The sequence below is a fragment of the Gopherus flavomarginatus genome, chromosome 7 (genome assembly GCF_025201925.1).
Source record: "Gopherus flavomarginatus isolate rGopFla2 chromosome 7, rGopFla2.mat.asm, whole genome shotgun sequence".
NCBI lineage: Eukaryota > Metazoa > Chordata > Testudines > Testudinidae > Gopherus > Gopherus flavomarginatus.
Window position 1 is genome coordinate 51411228 of NC_066623.1, and position 23058 is coordinate 51434285.

At 48.7% G+C, this 23058-nt stretch overlaps 2 protein-coding genes across 2 annotated transcripts in view; one reads left to right on the forward strand and one right to left on the reverse strand.

Moving 5' to 3' along the window:
• Positions 1-23058, reverse strand: part of SUCO (SUN domain containing ossification factor) — a 900323-nt gene that overhangs the window by 673744 nt on the left and 203521 nt on the right. The gene's annotated exons all lie outside the window — the stretch shown is intronic.
• LOC127055381 (histone H2A.J-like) lies at positions 22480-22875 on the forward strand. Its single transcript, XM_050962279.1, has one exon. It carries the CDS (start codon positions 22513-22515, stop codon positions 22873-22875), a length of 363 nt encoding a protein of 120 aa, XP_050818236.1. The 5' UTR covers positions 22480-22512.

The following is a 23058-nucleotide window of genomic DNA, read 5'->3' on the forward strand; positions in this document are numbered from 1 at the left end:
ATAGTGTCAGCTGAGTCTGTGTTAACTGATGGAAACAGCCATAGCATGGTTGAGATAGCTAGAGAGAGAGAGAGAGAGACGCTCTCCTTTTAAGTCAGCGTAAGGCCCCTGTAATAGTTGTAATGATTTATTCCAAAATGCATCTTGAAGTGAATTTGGATGTCACATTAATGCTCATTGTATTTTTAAGGTTTGTATTTTGGCTAGTGGGAGCCGCCCTTTAAGAAGAGGTTTGAGGCACTTAACTGTAGATTGTGTTGGAAGAGGCCTAACCAAGAGCAGTGTTTGAGAAACTTGCCTGCTACTGCCCTATAGTTAAACCAAGGGCTTCATTTATCAGGGCTGCCAGTCAATGCCTGGCATGACCCACAAAGCCATATAATTTCTTTAAGATGAAATGTATGGTTATATGCAAATTATTTGCAAATTAACAATCTGGCTCATTAAATAATTTGCATAAAATTTCACTCAAGGTGCTTCACCAAACTTGTCAGCTAGATTCACACTAATCATACTGCACATTAGTCCCTACAAAACCCCTGCGAGATGGTGAGTAAACATTACTATTCTCTGGTTTGGGGGAGGGGGGAACTAAGACACATAAATGGAGTGATTTACCCAAGACCATATAGTAAACCAGAGGCAAACCTTGGATTAGGATGCAGGACATCCTGGTTTCCAGCCCTGCAATCATTCATTTAGGCTGTGTCTATACTGCAATTAGACACCCACAGCTGGCCCGTGCCAGCGGACTCAGGCTCATGAGGCTGTTTAATTGCAGGTAGATGTTCCAGTTCAGGCTCTGGGAGCCTCCCACCTCGCAGGATCCTAAAGCCTGGGTCTCATCCTGAGCCTGAAAGTCTACACTGCCATTAAACAGCCTCGTAGCCCAAGCCAGCTGGCACAGGCCAGACGTAATTGCCGTGTAGACATACCCTTGGGCCAGGTCTACATTACTACATGAAAAGTCCACACCCCTGAATGAAGCAGATGTACAGCCTAGCCCCAGCTGTAGACAGCACTATGCCAGTAAGAGGGCTTCTCCCAATGACGTAACTAGTGCCTCCTGCAGAAGTGAATTAACAATGCTGATAGGAGAAGCCCATTGACGTAGTAGCATCTTCACTGATGTGGTACAGTGACGCAGCTGCACCGGCGCAGCTTTTAAGTGCAGACCTGCCCTTAGTGTCACTGACTGACACCTCTGGAGAGTTCCACTGAAGACAGCCAGCATGTTGCCAACACAGACTAGCTACACACGTACTTACCCAGAAGTACCTAGCTGGAGCTTTCAGTTGTGATTTCCAGTCTCCAGTCATCTGCACAGACAATGAAGCTGTAAGTGGCTTTCTTCTCTGCAGTTCTCAGTAGGAAAGAAGAGAAAGCACAATAGCCTTACTGTAAAGAGGTGACTATTTTAATAACTCATGATGAAGTCAAGTTTCCGTCTATTACTTGGTTAATAGCAAAGCTTTGCCTTTTTAAATTTGTTAAACTCTACTTGGAAAACTAAACCACATTATTAGCACCTCATCACAAGTAACTTGTTAATGCTTCAGTCTGAGCGTGATCTACGGTGGTTTTGCAATATGAGGAATGGATAATGTTGCACGGCTCATTTAGCTTTCTGCCTCTGTACAGTTTGATTGTCAATAGTTGGAATAGCCTCTAGTTTACTGTCTGTGTGGAGCCCAGAGCTAAGGGAATGCTAAGCTGTTCGGGCTTTGCTGTCAAAAAAATCAAGCTTCTGCAGCACTTTTCAAAGTGTATTTAGACTTTGGCAAATGTGGTTTTCAGGTAAATTTTTAGCCACAAAAATTTGTCAGCTTTATTAAGAAATTCAGTCTCCACAGTCTAAGTACTGCGGCCAGCTCGTGTGCTGGTCACTGCAACTGCAGGGTGGGGGAAGTACCTTCTGAAGACCAGATCTTGAGTAATTTTGGCCCCATACATGTTCCCTTGAGGCAGAAAAATAAAAGTCAGTAGATAAATAATGCAAATACTAGTAGCATGATATTCAGATTAATTCAAGTTCCTATGAAGGGCAAATGCACCACCTCAGCAAAGGGGCTATCCCAGCTCCTGCTAGGTCAGAACTGTATCAAGAAGGCAGACTCTTAGCAATGTTCCCATAAAAAGAAAACCAAGGTGACTCAAAGTGAAATCCTAAACTTTCCAGTGTTTTTTCTAAAACCAGTAGCTTTAGGAGTAAAACTGATATGTGACGCTTGTTTCATTGGAAGATACAGATTTAAAAATATAAGGCCTTGGACTGATCTGACCCATGGCAAAGTAAGCTGGGAGCAACCCTACTGAAAATTCGTGCTGTTACCAACAGCGTAAGATGGGTACCAGAGTCAGGAGAATGAGGAACAGGGAGTTCAAATTCTCCATGGGGGCAGGATTTCTGCCTCACCGTGTTCAGTGTGAAATATCCAGCAGCGAGCCACTGACAGATTCCTCCAGGGTTCAGGGCAAGGAATATCCCCTGCTGCTGAAATACTTATCAGGGGCTGCGATATTGAGACCAGCAGTTTCCAGCCTTTCCAGGCAACAGTGCCACTTTCCCACACTTAGGCTTGAAGCCTTAATCTCCTCTGCTTTGCACTTTGCATGAAGCGGGTGTAAACTACCACCAAGCTGTTCCAGTAGCATTTCACACTCATGCTATGTGTGTGTGAATGACTACACAGAGACAAGGCCAAGAACATTCAGGCTCCTTGGTGCTGCCAATCAACAACCAGCCACTCCCTTTCAATCCTGAATGTGCAGAGTGGCAGTGAAGCTAAAACCATTCCTGAGAATAAGATCAGGGCCAATAGCACAACTTTCTCTGGAACTCCTGACTATCCTGAATTGTTTGGCAACCAGCTCCAAACTGTTTAAAATTCCTAGTGAGCTCCACAAATGGAACTGGACTGGGAGGAGCAATGATCAGCAACCAAGATAGAATAATAGTACAAAGAGCTCTTGGGAAATTAGAAACAGACAGAAAAACAGATGAGACTCAGCTACAGCCCATACATCTGGGCCAAAATAATCCAACTTGCAGAGGGAAATCTAAGGAAGGGGTAATGCTTGAAAGAGACCTAGAGGTTACATGATTAGACATGAGTTTGTAGCGTGAGATGGGTGCTTTGGGCTGTATATGTGTTAGGTAAATAAAGCAAGTCCTCACTCACCTCTCCAGCACCCGAGTTCGTGCGGAGTTGGTATGGGGCACACAATTCTGTCAGAGACCAGACACCAATGCGTTGATCAACGGGCTCACACTATCCTTAGCTCTAAAAGCTTTAGATTAAGTGTGGCCCTTTTATTAGGGGTGAGCATTAATATTTATACACAGAAGTAAACAAAGTGATTAACAAAAGATAATGGTCATGCATAATCAATCAAGGTTTTACAGGAAAAGCAAGTTAACAAGTAAATGCATAGAGATAAAGGCTAATGGCTACTTGAGAAAGGGGGTGTCATGAGTAGTTTGCAGGTCAGTGTTTTGTTCAAAAGGGTTCAGGAAGGATTATGCAGAGACAGCCAGTCTGGGTGTTTTTTGGCTCCCCAAAGTTCACCAAAAGTTTAGACCCAACATATGCAAAGGCTTACATTTCAAAAGCAGCAGTAATATCCCCCCTCCAACGCCTGCTCTCAACTAGGGACTTTTTTAAAGAAAATTCCAACCATTGCTAACCGTGATTCAGCTGTGCCAGTCTGAATGATGGCAGGAGCCTTAGTGAAAACAGCTCCATAGTCCTGGCATCCATTTTCAGGAAACTCATTAGCCTCGCTTCCAGCAGGGTTAGATATCAGAGTGTTGCAAACAATGGCTGGAGCCAGCCAGCCATCTAAACTAGGGGTACGTCTACACTACAGGATTATTCCGATTTTACATAAACCGGTTTTGTAAAAAAGATTGTATAAAGTTGAATGCACACAGCCACACAAAGCACAATAATTCGGTGGTGTGCGTCCATGTACCGAGGCTAGTGTCGATTTCTGGAGCGTTGCACTGTGGGTAGCTATCCTGTAGCTATCCCATAGTTCCCGCAGTCGGCCCTGCCCATTGGAATTCTGGGTTGAGATCCCAATGCAGGATGGTGCAAAAACAGTGTAGCGGGTGATTCTGGGTAAATGTCGTCACTCATTCCTTCCTCCGTGAAAGCAACGGCAGACAATCATTTTGCGCCCTTTTTCCCTGGATTGCACTGGCAGACGCCATAGCACGGCAGCCATGGCGCCCGTTTTGCCTTTTGTCACTGTCACCATATGTGTACTGGATACCGCTGACAGAGGCGGTACTGCAGCGCTACCCAGCAGCATTCATTTGCCTTTGCAAGGTAGCAGAGATAGTTACCAGTCGTTCTGTACCGTCTACTGTGCCATTGTAAACTGGTGATGAGATGACGATTATCAGTCGTTCTGTACCGTCTGCTGCTGTCATGGGTGCTCCTGGCTGGCCTTTGCTGAGATTGGCTGAAGGCGCAAAGACAAAAATGGGAATGACCCCCTGGGTCATTCCCTCCTTTATGTTGTATCTAAAAATAGAGTCAGTCCTGCCTAGAATATGGGGCAAGTGTACTAGAGAACCAGTGTATCAGAGAACCAGAGAGCACAGCTGCTCCGTGTCAGATCCCACAGAAATGATGAGCTGCATGCCATTCTAGGGGGTGTCCCTGCAACAACCCCACCCGTTGCTTCCCTCCTCCCCAAACCCTGCTGGGCTACCGTTGCAGGGTCCCCTCATTTGTGTGATGAAGTCATAAAGAATGCAGAAATAAGAAACACTGACTTTTTAGTGAGATAAAATGAGGGGGAGGCAGCCTCTAGCTGCTATGATAGTCCAGGCAGGACATTAAACGGTGGAGGGGAGAGGAGCGCAGCATCCCGCTGCTATGATACTCCAGACAGTACAGAATCTTTTCTTTAGACATGAAGGGTGGGGGGGCTGATGGAGTTCAGCCCCTAGTTGCTATGATGAGGACAGTTACCAGCTGCTCTGTACCACCTGCCGGGAATAACCGGGAGTTATTCCTATTTTTACCCAGGCGCTCCCGGCCAACCTCACCTGAGGCCAGCCAGGAGCACTCACGGGCTGATGACGAGGATGGCTACCAGTCCTATTGCACTGTACCATCTACCACCGGGGAAGGGAGGGGAGAGGATGCTGCTGTTCATTGCCCCAGCACCGTGTCTACCAGCAGCATGCAGTAGGCATATGGTGACATTGAAAAAAGTCAAGAAACGATTTTTTTCTCCTTTCTTTCATGGGAGGGGGAGTAAATTGACGAGATAGACCCTGAACCACCCCAGACAATGTGTTTGACCTTACATGCATTGGGAGTCAGCCAAGAATGCAAATGCTTTTCAGAGACTGCGGGGACTGTGGGATAGCTGGAGTCCTCAGTCCCCCCTCCCTTCCTCCATGAGCGTCCATTTGATTCCTTGGCTTTCCCTTACGCTTGTCACACAGCACTGTGCTGTGGACTCTGTATCATAGCCTGGAGATTTCTTTTCAAATGCTTTGGCATTTCGTCTTCTGTAATGGAGCTCTGATAGAACAGATTTGTCTCCCCATACAGCGATCAGATCCAGTATTTCCTGTACGATCCATGCTGGAGCTCTTTTTGGATTTGGGACTGCATGGCCACCCATGCTGATAAGAGATCCACGTTGGGCTAACAGGAAATGCAATTCAAAAGTTCGCGGGGCTTTTCATGTCTACCTGGCCAGTGCATCCGAGTTCAGATTGCTTTCCAGAGCAGTTAGAATGATGCACTGTGGGATACCGCCCGGAGGCCAATACCATCGATTTGCAGCCACACTAACCCTAATCCGATATGGTAATACCGATTTCAGTGCTACTCCTCTTGTCGGGGGGGAGTACAGAAACCGGTTTAAAGAGCCCTTTATATCGATATAAAGGGCCTCGTTGTGTGGACGGGTGCAGCGTTAAATTGGTTTAACGCTGCTAAAATCGGTATAAACGCATAGTGTAGAGCAGGCCTAAGCCTCCCAAAGTGCTCATTGCAGCGCAACTCAACTGGCATCAGCAACAGTGACAATTGATTTATAAAGTCTCTCATCTGGTTCTGGCACAGCTGCCCCTAGACACTTGTGATACGTTCTTGGCACTGCGTGGCCAAAAGATATTTACAAACTGGTGGGAGTTCAGAGAAGGTCAGTAAAAGTGACCTGGGAGCAGGAGGAAATATTGCCAATGTTTATCGTAGTTAAAGGATGACCAAGGAGGGACATGACGACACTTGAAAAATATGTCAAAGCCATAAACACTAAGGAGGGGGAGGAGTGATTTAGTGTGAGACATACGGGGTGTCTAGAAGGAATGGGGAAGTTTAGGCAGAATATAAAGAAAAATCTTCCCTTAACCAGTGGAAGAGTCTCCACAGGAAAACAGGAGAATCTCCTTTGGTTGAGACTAGATTGAACAAAACACTTGACTATGATCAGCAGGAAACAATCCTTCACTGACAAGGAGGCGGTAAGAATTCTTAAAGGCTGATCCCCACTCTAATCCATTAGCTGACTGTAGCTCAGTTACGGTCACACCTGTGTAACTGAGTGCAGTGATGCCCTGTCATTCTAACTCTACAAGTACTCAAAGAGCTCAGTAGACTTAAACAGAAGTGACATCTAGTGGGCTTATATGGAAATATGGGGCAGAATATTCTTTTTTTTAAAAACTCCTGGGTGTATTTTTAATCTTGATTTCTTTGGGGCTGGCTAATTTGGGGTACTGCGAAGCTGTAACTAACAAGTTTTCTTAAAACCACCTAACCCCCTTCTTGGACTGTTAGGAAAGAAGGTATTTTCCCCCAAGCAAATTTGGTTCTTCCTATACAAATCAGACCAGCAGACAAATGGGGAAGTGAAATAAATGCCTGTGCCAGAGTGTTTAATGGTACATGCTATAGGTGAAAAGTACCCTCCAATCTGAATTGGCAAATGAAATGAGTGGACATCTACCATGTCTGAGAACTCTGAACAGCAATTCTTCTGTTTCTGAGGACAATGGCATAGAATTTATGTCCTTATATCCTCACCCCTGAGAAGCTGCAGTAGTTGGTAGCAGGTTATGGCAGGATCAAACAGATAGATGGTCTGGTAATATCCCCAGGTATCTCCCCGGATGTTGTGACTTCCCCAACTCAGACAAAAACTTTTTTGACATCTATAGCACTTTCCATCCACAGATTTCACATCAGGCCTACACAGAGTTACACTGGTTTAAACTAAAAGTGTGTTTTCAAACCAACCCACTTAAACTGGTTCAACTTTGCATGTGGATACTCTTTAATCAATGTGCATTTGGTTTATAGCAGTTTAGCTTGCACCCAGTAAGCTCAGGTCTTATGTGCACACAGAAGTGGCCCTACTGGTTTTACTGAAATCTGGTGACATGCACCTGATGTGACTTGGGTTTTCTGAATCTTTTGGACCCTCTGCTTACAGTGACACAGGATTTCAATGCCCCATGGAGAAACTTTGTCAAGTCCCTATCTGAGCTACTCTGATCTCAGAGACACAAATGAAGAAGACAGCTTCTGTTCTGAATAGCAAGACTCGGAGTGAATAAAATACTCAATGTGTTTCATCAAAGAATAATTCCTAATCATGAACAGTTCTGAGAGCATGAATAAACATGCTCACAGATATTCCATGAGAGAAGACAGAGGCAATATCCACATTCACTCAGCTCTAATATTATTAATACTAAGTCCGGGAATGTGACCCCACTTTACCACTTACAACCGTGTTCAAATCCATCTGCACTGGTGTGTCACTTACCACAGGCTGCAGAGTTTGGCCTGGAGACTTATGTGTAAGATGTACCCAGTTCACTGCAACCTGAATTTGGACTCTGGAAGGCTCTCAGACCCCAGGCACCCAACCCACTTACTACCTAGAGAAATAAAGCCCTGGTCTACATTACTACTTTAGGTCAAATTTAGCAACGTTACCTCGATTTAACCCTGGACCCATCCACACAACAAAGCCCTTTTTTTCAACTTTAAAGGGCTCTTTAAATTGATTTCTTTACTCCACCTCCGACGAGAAGATTAGTGCTGAAATCGGCCTTGCTGGGTCGAATTTGGGGTAATGTGGACGCAATTCAATGGTATTGGCCTCTGGGAGCTATCCCAGAGTGCTCCATGGTGACCGCTCTGGACAGTGCTCTCAACTCAGATGCACTGGCCAGGTAGACAGGATAAGGCCCGCGAACTTTTGAATTTCATTTCCTGTTTGGCCAACGTTGTGAGCTGATCAGCACAGGTGACCATACAGAGCTCATCAGCATGATGTGCACATTACCAGGGCACATTGCCTGGCCCATATTTTGTGAGAAGTCTATGACCATGTCTATGACCTCATCACTCTCGTCACCGTGCTGCCATTGCCTACTCGCCTGGTTTTGCACGAAACAATTGCCTGCCATTGCTCTAACGGAGGGAGGGGTGACTGACAACATGGCTTACAGGGAATTAAAATCAACAAAAGGGGTGGCTTTGCATCAAGGAGAAACATAAACAACTGTCACACAGAATGGCTCTCTCAAGGATTGAACTCAAAACCCTGGGCTTAGCAGGCTATTGATTTCACAAAACAAAATCAGGTCAATTTCTTGTTTTGATCCACTCCATCTATCTTTTACATCTTAGGCTGGCAGCAGACAGTGCAGTACGACTGCTAGTCATTGCCATCTCCTGGGTGCTTGGCAGAAGATGGTGCATTACGATTGTTAGCCATTATCATTTCCTGGCTGCTCGCCAGAAGACAGTGCAGTACGAGTGCAAGCCATTGTCATCTCCTTGGTGCTCGGCAGAAGATGGGAATGACCTGGTTGAGTCACTCGCATGTCTGCCCAAGCTCCCCTGACTGACCTCACTGAGATCAGCTAAAGGAGCACCCAGGAATACGATGATGACGGTGAGCAATTGTAATGCACCGTCTGTTGCCAAAAGGCAATGAGCTGCTGCTGTGCAGCAATGCAGTCTCACATCTGCCAGCATCCAGGAGACGTACGGTGACGGTGAGCTGAGCGGGCTCCGTGCTTGCCATGGTATGGCGTTTGCTCGGGTAACCCAGGAAAAAAGGCGCGAAACAATTGTCTGCCGTTGCTTTCACGGACAGAGGGAGGGAGAGGGGGGCCTGACTAGAAGCATTCAAGAATCATAGGTTATTAGGGTTGGAAGGGACCTCACTACATGTACCCAGAACCACCCGCGACACTGTTTTTGCCCCATCAGGCATTGGGATCTCAACCCAGAATTCCAATGGACAGCAAAGACTGCAGGAACTGTGGGTTAGCTACCCACAGTGCAACACTCTGGAAGTCAACGCTAGCCTCAGTACTGTGGACACAGTCCGCTGACTTAATGCACTTAGAGCATTTTGTGTAGGGACACACACAATTGACTGTATAAAAACGATTTCCAAAAAAGCAATTTCTATAAATTCAACCTAATTTTGTAGTGTAGACATACCTAAAAAAATCAGGAGGTTTTAGACAAGTTCTTCCTCCTGAAAGATGGGAAAATGTGGCGGAGGGGAAGATCGTCACTCTCCACCTGGGAGAAATGGGGTACAGCAGGGGAGCTTAGATAGAGCTGCACCAGATAAAGTTGCCCTGGTGTTACTGATTACCACCTTAGCATCAAAAGAACCCTAGACTCACAGTTGCCCCCCCCAGTGGAGATTCCTGACTCTCTTAGCCTCCTCTTCCTTATTTGCTTCCCCCTCCACCGCACTTGTCTCTGTGTTGTTGTGAGCAGAGTTAAATCTTTAAATGGGTCCAGTTAAAACCCTGTTGAAACTGATGGCTGTGAACGCACCCTTCATTTCAGAAGCTGTAAGAGACACTTAAGGGGACACACCTAAAACCCCGCCTCATGGCAACTGCCCAGAAACTAGTACCCTATGGGCAGGAGATTCCACTGGGTATTGTTCTGACCAGGTGGATGTGTGTGTCTCCACGGAACAGATCAGCTGGGAGGAGCAGACAAGAGACTGGGAGAGACACAGAGCACAGCAAGAAAGTCAAGTGGTAGCCCGTGAATATGATGTGGCTCTGGGAGGAACCAATGTTTGGAGTCAGAGGTGCTGGCTGAGAGAAACTTGGGCCTGTCAGCTGAGAAATTGCTCCTTTGATTTTTCGTTCCTCCTATGTTCAGAGAAGCAGGACTTTGTAAATAAACAAGATTATGTTAAAAAAAATGCACTCTATCATCAGTTTCTGCTGGAACAACGTGCACGGTTCCAACCTTTGACTAGGGCTCAAAAGAGGGAAGAGTATTATTGTCTGCCAGTGAGATCTGGGAATGGATCACAGCACCTCCCCAGGGGTGCCCACTTTGAGAGGCAGGAGGAGTCAGGAACAGGGCTCAAAGGAGACAAAGGGCTCTGCAGCAGCAGAGGTGGGATGGTCCATCATTGGCTTCTGAGCACTACCCAGACACTGTGCTGCACTTGCACACACCCAAGTAGTCCACAAAGAGACATGAAGCAGGAAAAGTGATGCTGCTAAACTCTTTCCCCAAGCACAGCTCAGAGGCTAGTGGAAGAAAGGTCGTTCGGGCACCATCACGCTGTGGTCCCAGCTGGGATTTCAAGGGTTTTTCACTGTAATTAGAGCTTCTTCAAAAGAGCTGTAACAAAGCCTCTCTCTCTTTCTCAGGGACAGCACCACTTGGAACGTACAGTAAGAAAAGTCAGGTGCGATTCTGGGTGTTTAATTAAACGGTCTCACTTCAGCCAGATCAACATTTGTGAATGGTCCAAGGGCTGGTAGCACAGCGACTGTGACTAAAGCACTCCAATATACTCAGTACAGCAATAAGGGCCTCACACTGAGCAGAACTAGGGCTGTGAATGCAAGACCAAAGCCTTAATCCTGTTGAGCATTGGTTTAGAGCTGAGATGGGCTGGAGTCGCAGTACAGTTTGTGAGTATTCACACCTTTGGCCCATCTGCTCTCAATTTAAGGGCCATTTTCAAAATTCAGATCCAAAGCTGGGTTCCGATTTCAAATGGCTCCCAGCACATGGTGGGGAGGGTGTAGCTCTGGGGGTCCAATGGAACATCACCCAGATACAGAACCAGCTGCACTCCTGTTCAATTCAACATTACTACTGCCCTCGTCTCTGGCTGCGCCTGATTCCCCATGGCCCTGCACTTTCTGCAGTCATCTCCATCTCCGCAAAGTGCACGCAAAATGCTACTAAGCCAAAACGGCAACATTTTCCATCTCCTCTGCGCTGCTGTAGATGACCACCGGAGGTGCCAGGCTACAGCCAATCTAGGCCTTTATCTCCTGGGGATGCAACAAAAGGACTTTAAACCACATTCCCTTTTCCAGCTACAGTGGCTGGCCAGAAGCAAGGAGTTCCCTGCCCCTGTCCCAGGGCTGCACCTTGTGGGTGGTGGGCACTGCACTGGTCCCAGCCACTTCACTTTCCTTGCAGAAGGGAGACCAAACACTTGTCTTTCCCAAAGGGCTGCATGCAGCTCTTCAGGGCTACGTAATCTCCCCAGCCCAAAGCAATCAGCCTCAGCCAGTAGCTAACTGGTTTTAGAGAAATCCACCAGCATGCATGGGATAAGATGTTCCTGCAGTCTGACCAAGGGGCAGAGTGCCGGGGGGAAAGGGCTCAGTGTGAACAGAGCAGAGTTCTCTATGGAACAACAGAGCAGGTATACAGCAGAAGCATCTCAGCCCTGCCCTCCAAGGTCAGCCCATCCCCGATGACACTGCTAGCCAGCGCCAGTGCCAGCTGTGATGATGCGCATGGGCATGTCCTCAGGAGAGGGATTCATCAGGCCCAGATTGAGACCATCCAATGGCACAAAAGCCACCAGCAGCTACCGCTGTCTGTCGCTGGATCCAAAGCAGCGCTCCAGAGCTGACAAGCTCTCTATCTCATTCTGAAATCACCTGTGCCTGCCACTCACAGTACGCAAAATAAATACTACCTACTAAAAAAATCCCTGGGACAGCAGCTGCCCTCTGTTAACTCCAGGCATTGTCCCTGGAAGTCGCTGGAAGTGGATTTCATGGAGTGCAGGGGTCTTACTGGATACTAAATGTGCATCCTTGTACAGTGTATGACAAACACAGGGGAGAAGCTGCGTGTAAGAGGAATGTATGAACCAGATTTTCAGAGCTGCTGCCCCTTTCCCATTTGCATCCCCTGAAGTCTGTATTTGCATATGCATGGAGCTGCTCTGGGCCACATAGTGGGGTATTAGGGACATCTGGAGAACCCAGCCCTATAAATTCAGCTGCCCAGCCTCGGCTGATATGGTTCACATTACTGAGACAGGAAATATTGACCAGTGCTCCGGGGTTACCTCCTGCTCTTCTCACCACTTCCCTACAATCTTCAGCTTCCATGCACACAGGCATCAGGTCCAGGCAGAAAGGACCCTGGCTTAACCTCTCCAAAGCACAGTGCATATAACAGTGCAGTCCCTCCCACTCCACATAGTACTGTAGCTGGAAAGGATGAAGGCAGCATCCTTGGGACCCAGGCACAATATTTGGAGGGGGTCTTAATCCAGCCAGCGAGGTCAAACACAGCGTATGAGCCAGCGTCTCAGTTTGCCAGAATGTGTTTATTCAAGTCCCTCACCACGTGCACTCAGAAACAAAACTGCCTCTGTTTGGGTACATGGAAAAGGTCACAGCGAAACCAGAGAGTTTCACAAAAAACAGACAATTCTGAAAGACAATGATAAGGGTTTGTTCTCTTCAGTGAATCTGAGTCAACTTTTTCATCTTCGTTTTATATGAAACTCTTCTGGTTTTCGGTGACCTTTCTTAGGCAGCTGTGACACGCTGCCAGCATTTGATACTGACATAACTGGGGGACACAATAAAGGGGAATTGGTGTTCTGTTGTTCTCAGGTTCCCAGCACTGAGTGGGCGACACCAACAATTTAGCAAGAGTATGCCTAGTGGTTAGAGCAGAGGACTGTGCATCACAGCTCCTGTGTCCTGTTCTCAGCTCAGCAGCATGCTCACGATGGGCACAATCCAATTTTCCACTGAAGTGCATGGAAAGCCTCTCCCTAACTTCAGTGGAAGTTGTACTGGGCCCTATGTGATGCTGGGCAAATCACTCAGGCCTTCATTTCCCCAAAGGGTCACTCATTTTGAGCCCCCAAATTTAGACACCTAGCATCTGGTTTTTAGAGGCACTGAGCACCTAAGACTGCACCTGACGTCCGTCTGCCAGTCCATTCGAGAGTTTTCTATTGCTGCCCATCACAACAATATCAAAGCGTCTTCCCTGTAAAAATCATAGCAATCAAAAAGCCCCTACTGAACTTATGGAGTCTCCCATGTGGTTCCCTTTTTGGAGTAAAAACTTGCTTCAGGAAAGGTTTGTGAATTTATTTAATTAATTTATTTGTTTTAGGTTGATTTGTTCCAGATTTTTTGTTAATGCTGGGGGGAGGGTAGTTGGGAGGGGTTGTTAGAAGGGGGTGACACTGCTGTGAGTGCCACTCTTCCTGAAGAGGGAGGGTTTTTCCGTATTTCCCAAAGATGGCCAGAGGCTGGACTGCTCTCATCACCTCTTGTTTGTTCCATAGCCATCAGCCTGGGACCAGAATCCAGGTTTCCTGACTGCTAGTCTCACTTCCTATCTACTGGACAATGTCACCTCCATCTCTTAGCACTTTCATTAACACCAAAATTCAGCAGGACGAGACAGATCAAAAACGGGGAAGGGGGGGAAGGGGAGAACGGATACTGAGGAGAAAATGAGAGAGGAGGTTTTATAGGAAGTCTCTTTGGCCCTCTGCAAATACAGGAAATTAATCTTTCCTAGTGGGGTTAAGGCTGCATTCCTACATCATGAGACAGCAAGCACATTTTTCATATTGAGTCTCCAGTCTGTGTTTTCTCAACTGGCAGTTTCTATTTCTCAACTTCGAGTTCATGATTCCTTCTGTCTGTGCCGTGCTCTAGGCAACTTCTCAGCTTCCCCCAGCCAAGTTCCTGTTACATTCTCATCTCAGGCACTTGCTTTCCTATAACCCTCCCACTCCTGGTGAAGAATCCTGCGCTACACAATTATTGATAGGGCAAGCTTATTGGTTTTCCTGGCTAGGAGACGGTTCTGTGTGGGAGGGGGGTGTCTGCTCTGCTGATTAATACATTAATGGGGTCAGGCATTGCTGAGTGCTTAATGATGTGGTTTTGCTAGTATTTTGCTAGTTTACAGTATTAAGCCCACCAGACCTTAGCCAAATATGTGAAGGTATATTCACACAGGGACAGACAGAGACATACACCATGGTTACATTCACCCAACCAGAAAGTTTCAGTAAACATGCTAGTAGGAGCCCACCACACACAAATTCCTGTCTGTAGATAATCTATTGCCCAAAGAAACCTCAGCTTGGTTCATCAGCAGTGCCAGGTTTTGGATCAGCTCTCTGCTTGGCAATTCAGTCCTCCTGCTTGGTTAGAAGAGACACCGCTGCTCCATTGTGCATTTCCTCTGATGCGCTGATGTCAGTCGCTTCCAGCTAACTGCAGCTGAGGGAGCTGACTGGCTCATTTCTGGTATTTCTGGAGGGCTTTGCTGAACCCCAGCAATAAGTCCTGCTTAAAGAAACTTGCTCCTGCTCATTCAAGCTCTCATCGTTCTTTTCATCCCCTACACAGAGCTTTCCTCGGCTCTGGCTGGCTGCTTTACTTTCCCCTTCACCGACTCCATGTTAGAATCTCTCCATGTGTTTGTTCGGCATTACTTAGCCTAACTGCCCCCCAAGAACTCTTCTGACATAGAAAGGCAGGAGCCTGTTCTGGCCCCTAGACCAAAAATCCCACCTCCTGCTTCATCTCTGGAGCAGGAAGTAAAAGTAAACCTGGCACTAGGCTGTGACCAGCCAGGACTTCCCAGGAGAAATATGCTGAAGGGCCCTGCCTTCTCCAGGCTCTCTTCAGCGCAGCATAATGCAATGGGACACTTGCCTCAGGTGCCATGAACAAACTGGGACCTACATCCGAAGTTCCCCTGTGTCCTGGGATGCTTGGATCCAGTATTCTGCTTTCCAGGGATTGGATGCCAAAATCTTCTCTTTATCACACACCAGGTACAGCACGGGCAGTGGCAAGGCCCACTTCCTTGAAGCCCATGCCATAGCAATGTGCCTCGCCTGGATCAGGAAGGATTACTGTTAGGCCTGGAAGGGTGGGAGGTTCTTCTTGCCTCACTCTGTCCTTGGCCTTTCTGCTGAGACTGCCAAAACAGGAGCCAGCTGTGGCTGTGATTTTTGAGGACACCTGTCCAGGAAGAACTGGACTGAGACCACCAACCTATTTCCAGAGACACGGACTTGCTCGGTTCCTTTCTAACAGCTAACTCATCCCTCTAACTGGGTGACACTAGATAAGCATCTCTGAATGGTTTCCCATATGTAGAGCTTGGTCCTGTCCAGCACAGGTCCAAAATGTTGCAGATACAAATGCAACACAAAGTGTGATGAAGCTGCTAGAGCAAGAGAAAGGATAGGCCAGTGGTTAGGGCAGTTGCCTATGACTTGGAAACCCTGGGTTCAAATCCCTGCTCTGCTACAGATGCCCTGTGTGATCATGGGCAAGTCACTTAGCTTCTCTATGCCTCAGTTCCCATCTGTGCAATGGGGTTAATGCATTGAAAGGGTGAGAGTTGCTCAAATGCCATGGTAATGGGAACAATATAAGCACCTTAGATCAGGTGTGAGGGGGACACTATCCCTGCATTAAAGGGAGCTGTGTGGTCAGATTACTCCTACGTTGCAGCACAAGGAAGGTCAAAGAGGGTGCACAGACCTCATTGGCACACTCAGGCTCTCCTCAGCTCTGCCCATTCTCCACCCTGTACCTGCACCTGGGCGTAAGATGTGTGAGTATTCTGAGTCTCCCAGTTACTCAGCACAGAGGACTATGCCTAGTACTTTATGTTACTCGCACTCGGCCATGCAGGAGCATCTCATGTTGTGTCGCTGGACACACAATAAGCTTGTACTTCCCGTTGCACAGTGGAAAAGGGCTTGAAGGTTCAAGGCCTTCAAGAGGTAAGTACACATGCAAGTGCAAGAAGTCCCAGGAACACTGAGAAGCAGCTGCACCTTGGAGTTTTTCTCCTGTGTTTACACAAATCTCCTGAGCGAGGTTCACACTTACACTTGAGAACGCGCTCACTAGTGAGTCAGAAAAGCAAAAGTGCAGGAGGGCCACATGAGCAATGTTACGTGTAACCACAAAACCACATCAGAGCAAGCCAGCCACTTCGTAAGCAGGGATAAGGCTGCTGCTCTGAGCTTGCTAGTCCCCAAAACAGAACTCAAAACATAGGGAGAAAAGGGGAAAAGAGAATCGTGGGCTGATCAAAATCCTCCCTGGCCCAGAAAGGAGGATTTAGGCTCTACAATGAGCAGTGGGTCAAGACCTTGGTAATAAAATGAACAGAACGTTCAGTTGCAGATTTTCTTTCCTCTAGTTCCTGTTCAGCATCAGAAAGTCTCACACATCTCCTTGATTGGGGATTAAAACTGGAATTAAAATCAACCTCCCCCAAACACCGTTGGAAAGCCAGTCACCACCAAGTGATCTTTGAACACTAATTTCATTCCAGACAGGGACGGGTCTCAGGTTTACACTGAGTCCATCTGAATGTCAGCGAGGTTCAGGGTGCTGGGATCGGAGGCTTTGATTCATCCTGTTCCAGTGGTACTATAAAGACCTTCAGACCTGCCTGTGACTCTGAATGGTCACTTCCCAAGGATGTAATTTGCTCCAGCACCTCTGAAGTTCTGAGATGGATACACACATGAACGTAGGTAAAGTTTGAGAGGGCTCAGCACCATGGGTATTGTTTTGTCCCATCCATAACACTGAAACAATGTAAGGTATATACCTCCTTGTCATTCTCATCTCCATCCAGTGGCCATCTCAGCTATGTGCCTAGAAGGCAATCATGGTTTGGGGAGACGTGCCCTGGAGTGCATTCCCAGCACTCAAGTTTCCACAGAGAATGCAATGGGGGGACCACAGAAGAAGCCAACCATCTTTCTTCCTTCCCATTTTATCCTTTTCTGTGGTTTTTTTTCCTTTCCTTCTTTTCTTTGCTTTTTCTCATGCTCTTGGTTGACTATCATTTCCCCCATTTTCTCTGGCAGTTCTGATCCCCCTTCCCATTCACTAGAAGGATACAAGCAACTGGAAACAAGGCAGGCTGGTTTGCATGGGAGCAGAACAGAGAAGCTTGGGTTGGCAGGCTGCTGCCTGAGCCTGCAGCCCTGTATATATGAGCTCTTCCCACCATAAGGGGAGTAGGGAAGAAAGTGTTCAAAGGGTAACCCTGCTCCTGCAGCTTTCCTCACTCACACTGATCTTTGGCCTCTGCCCCGAGCTAGTCTGAGGCCCTGCACAAGACCTGTGTCCAAGGTTGGGAGATGCCGGAGTACCAGTGTTTAAATCCATTTACTATAGGCCAGAGCTGACCTGCAGCATGCCCCTCGACTCTGCTTAGTCTGGAGATGCAGCCCTGAGAGACTGCACGGCGTGCACAGTATCACCAACACTGGCTGTTCAAAAATCAAAGGTCAGGCTGAAAAAAAATCATGAGATTGGCCTCCCAAAGAAACATTAGATGATGTTTTTTTGGTCTCATGACTTTGAACTCCCCCTGCCTATCCCCACCATGAGTGAGACGACTACAATGCTCACATGTATCCAGTTCTTCCTGTTTGTTCGCCATACTCCTTTTTCACCCGCCTCTGCAGCATTGGGCATGGGTCACTTGCAGGTTTAAACTAGTGTAAACGGTGGACTCTCTGTGACTTGAAGTCTTTAAACCATGGTTTGAGGACTTCAGTTATTCAGCCAGAGGTTAGGGGTCTGTTACAGGAGGGGGTGGGTGAAGTTCTGTGGCCTGCAATGTGCAGGAGGCCAGACTAGATGATTACGATGGTCCCTTCTGACCTTACAGTCCATGAGTCCTTGCGTTTGTGTAGAAACACCTAAGATGTTGAGCAGATTCCCCCACTGATTTCCCTCTTGTTGCTCGTATGACCCTTTGGTAAGTTTTCAAGTCCCCCACAGCATCTAGCTCTCTGTTAAGGTCGCCTTTTTCTTATGCTTACCTGTAGGCTTTTGTCCTCTGTCTCCTTTTAACCTAGTTTAAAGCCCTCCTCGCTAGGCCGGCACGTCCATTCATGACGATTCCAAGAGTCCAAGACCAGAAGGCGGCGTTCTGATCATCTGGCCTGTCCTCCTGTGGAACACAGGCCCTAGGAGAAGATGCTCTTCCCTTTCCTGGCCAGGTGGGCCCCATCTCTCTCCAGCAGCCCTCCTGCCCAGAACAGCATCCCATAGTCCAAGCCTTCCCGCCAACACCGTCTGTGCAGCCATGCATTCATCTCCAGGAAAAAGCGACAAAGAGTCCTGTGGCATCTTATAGACTAACAGAAGTACTGGAGCATAAGCTTTCGTGGGTGAATACCCACTTCATCAGACGCATGTGGTGGAAATTTCCAGAGGCGGGTATAAATAAGCGGGCCAGAATCAATCTAGAGATAACAAGGTTAGTTCAATCAGGGAGGATGAGGCCCTCTTCTAGCAGTTGAGGTGTGAACACCAAGGGAGGAGAAACTGCTTTTGTAGTTGGCTAGCCATTCAAAACCTTTGTTTAATCCATTCATCTCTAGGATGCACCTGACCCTGCCAGGGCCCTTACCCTCCACTGGGAGGATGGATGAGAACACCACCTTCACCCCCAAGTCCTTCCCCCTCAATCCCAGAGCCCTGTAGTCACTGCTGATTTGCTCTGGGTCGCACCTGCCGGTATCCTTGGTGCCCACGCAGATGAGCAGCACAGGAGGATGGTCAGAAGGACAGCTGAGCCTGGGCAACCTTCTGTAATGTCTCAGATGTGGGCTCCAGGCAGGCAGCACACCTCCTGGGATGCCAGGCCAGGTTGGCAGATAGATGCCTCCGTCCCCCTCAGAAGGGAGAAGCCCCAACCACCAGCACCCTACACTGCTCATTTGTCCCCCAGTAGTTCTTCTGGACTGTGAGCATGGTCATAAGGCCTTTATCCTCCTCATGTACTTCATCACCCCCTCTCCAGGCTTGATTAGGCCTCTCTTGGACTCAGTTACCATATGTAGGCAGTGGCAAGCACTGCAGGTCTCAACTGTGATTTGGGGGTGGGGTGACCAGATGTCCTGCTTTTATAGGAACAGTCCCGATATTCAGGGCTTTGTCTTATATAGGTGCCTGTTACCCCCTTACCCCATCCCAATTTTTCACACTTGCTGTCTGCTCACCCTATGTGGGAGTGCTCAGTAACATACATACATCTAGACCCCAAAATGCAGTTCACATGGCAGATTTCTGAGATGGGGTATTAGACTGTCACTTCTGATACTCCCTCCTCCCCTAACCCCACAGGCAGATAGTCACATGATCACAGATTAAAGCCCCTGTGAGGTGTCTAACTGCCATACTACAGAGCAACTCTCATGGGACAGTCTTCTAGACAGACTGGCTGGGAAACAACAGTCTGAGGCACAAGTCAGACTCCATACGTTGGCCCTGTCACAAAGAGCATTGAGCAATTTGGTCAACGGACCCAGAGACCCACAGGGATGGTGTGGGCTCTCAGATGACCCAGCTTCCCTGAGCACAGTGGGAAAAGACATGGAGAGATGGCTTCTGGGAGACAAACTGAAAGCAGGCTGTGTTCCTAGAGCTCCTGGCTTCCTGAAAGACCACAAACTGGTTCTGTGCTTGTAACATCAGAGGAAAGCCCAACTAAATTAGCCCGTAGCACAGCATGAGGTGAGATGTAGGCTGTTTGTTGTTGTGAAATCCTACCTTCTCTAATGCTTTATTCCACTTGCTTTGTTTTTAAAAGGCTGCTGGTCAGGAGACCCAAGACCTGAGCATAGGTGGCGAGTTCCATACCCACGTGGTGCTCGGGCACCAGCAATATTCAGAGCCAGGGCCCAGCTCCACCTGCAACCCCCACCCCACGAGCATCCCATGGCCCCAACTTGCTGCCCCCGCCCCCTGCTCGCCTTTCCCGGGCCCTGGAGCAGAGCGTCTCTGTCTTTGTCTCCTCCATGCTGTAGTTGCTGCAGGGTCCTAGTGCCCCCATCTTGCCTGCCAGGGCAGACTGACTCTGAGCCTGCCCTTCCCTTTTCCAGCAGGACCAACACAGCCCCCCACCCTACAGTCACTGCTCCTGCCCCATGCTGGGCAAGGAGGAAGCCCCATCCCTCACCCCCAGTGAGGCTACAGTCAGGGGAAACAGCAGGGGAGGAGGCGCATGTAGCACCCATGGCACCCACTACAGGGGAGGAGAGGGTGATTCCTGGACCTGAGGGGCCCCAGGAGCACATGCAGTGACAGTGATGGGGGTGCATGTGCTGCGGGGGGGCAGAAAAGGGGGGCTTCTCCCCCAGAGCTTGCAGCTGCCAGCAGGGAAAGGGCTGGGGGGAGTTCTCCTCTCTGGCCCCTGTCCCAGAGCAGCCTGCCTGGACCCCAAATTCAACCCCAGCCCTGCCCCACCCCAGAGCTCCTACGCCTAGTCAGAGCTTTCACCCCCCCCACCACACCCTCAACTCTCTACCCTAGCCCTGAGCCCCTCCAGCACCCAAACACCTTAACCCCAGTTCCAGCCAGAGCCCTCACTCCCCACACTCCTACTCTCACCCTGAGCCCTTCCCACACCCCAACCCCCCATTGCCAGCCCCAGACAAAGCCCTCACCCCCTACACCTCTACTCTCGCCCTGAGCCCCTCCCACACTCCAAACCCCTCATCTGCAGCCACACCCCACAGCCCTCACCCCTGCATCCCATCCCTCTGCACCCCTCCCAGAGCCTGCACCCTGCACCCAATCCCCTGCCCAGGGCCGGCTCTAGGTTTTTTGTCACCCCAAGCAAAAAATGTGCCGCTCCAAGCTCCGATAGCGCTACTGCCCAAGAAAGAAAGAAAGAAAGAAAGAAAAGAATGGCTGGAATGCTGCCTCTGGAATTGTGCCACCCCAAGCACTTGCTTGCTTTGCTGGTGCCTAGAGCCAGTCCTGCCCCTGCCCCAGCCTGGGTCCTGCACCCCAGACCTCCTCCCTCACCGCAACTCCCTCCCAGAGCCTTGGGCAGGTGAAGGGGGCAGAGTTTGGAGGGCAGAGTTTGGGCTGGGGTAGTTCTGGGCACCACCAAAATTTCTACAAACATGCCTCCCCTGGACCTGAGTGGGGTGCTCTTGGAGAGACCAGGAAGAGGACAGCAGAGCAGCTAGCCCTACCACTGTTACCATTGAGCACACTGTCTGAACACGTTACATCTCCCCCGGCAGCTTTACCTAGGCCCACCTACAGCTAAAACCCAGTCAGAGGAACTGGTTACAGTATGGATAAAACACACAATGTGACCAGGTCCCCACAAATCCCTGGATTGGCCAGCCAGGTTACGGAGACCCAGCTAGGTCCCATCTACACCACAACTCTTTAATCATGTGCTATCTCAGCCCCTTGACTCAAACTGAGCTGTAGAGTAGAAGAACCTTGCACTCCTTATTACAATGCACAGATGATGGGCTGGCTTGGTATTCGGACATCCCCTATTTTCCAGTTGCTGTGCCTCCTCTGTTGCTTCTTCGTGCCCTGGGCACCCCTGCTGTCACACAGCAAACTCAACATGCCAGTGGGTTAGGGAGCAGCATGCCAGTGCTCCTTGTTTCAGCACAAGTCACACATCTTTGACTGCCACATAGTATCGCAGCTTCCTCCCAGGTATGGGTATCACCTAGATACAGTCAATTCCCAGCTTTCAGGTCTCCCTTTTGTTCTCTAAACACTTCATGTGACAGGATCATGCACTTCACTTCTGGGTCCGCTCACCCTCTGTTCCGCTTTCAGCCTGGTCTTGCATAATGGAGTCCAGGATTGCAGCTGATGGGGCGCTCTTGCTTCTGAGAGAGGAGCCCCAGTGCTAAACCATGCTGACTCGGGGGGAATGCAGAACTTCCTCTCTCAGGGAGGGATTCCAGGAAAAGGCTTCAGGGCTCTTGGGCTCAATTCCTGGTTCCACCATGGGCCTTGGGCCAGAGGCATCACTGCTCTGTGTCTCAGTTTCCCCATTTGTAAAAGCAAGCTAATACCGAACTTTGCCTCAGAGGGCTGTAGTGAGGTGTTACACATTCGTGTCTGTACACTGCCTTGAGCTTCTCAGACGAGAGGCGATACAGAAGTGCTACATGTTATTAATTACACTAAACGATTATTAGTTTCTAAATTGGTGGGGTTGGTACAAAAGCAGAAGAGGGAGGGAGTGGAAGTTGAAGGCAACAGAGGTGAAAGCAGAGAGACAGAGTTGCAGAAGGTCAACTGAAAGGGGACAGACCAACTGGGACAAGGGGCCTTTCCAGCAATTCACTCCTCCCATTTTTTTCCCATTTGTGTTTCTGTGAACGGGGTTTGCCTAGTCAAGAGCTGCAATGTCTGGTCGAGGGAAACAAGGCGGCAAAGTGAGGGCTAAGGCAAAGTCCTGGTCATCTCGGGCCGGCTTGCAGTTCCCGGTAGGCCGCGTTCATCGGCTTCTCCGGAAGGGTAATTATGCTGAGCGAGTTGGTGCTGGAGCCCCTGTGTATATGGCTGCTGTCTTAGAGTATCTGACTGCTGAGATTCTCGAGTTGGCTGGCAACGCTGCGCGCGATAACAAGAAAACCAGGATCATCCCCCGCCATTTGCAGCTCGCCATCCGTAACAACGAGGAGCTCAACAAACTACTGGGGAAAGTCACTATTGCTCAAGGGGGTGTTCTGCCTAATATCCAGGCCGTGCTACTCATAGACTCATAGACTCATAGGTCAGAAGGGACCAATTTGATCATCTAGTCTGACCTCCTGCACAAGGCAGGCCACAGAACCCCACCCATCCAATTTTATAACAACCCCTATCCCAGGACCGAGTTATTGAAATCCTCAAAATTGGTTTGAAGACCTCAAGCTGCAGAGAAACCACCAGCAAGCGACCCGTGCCCC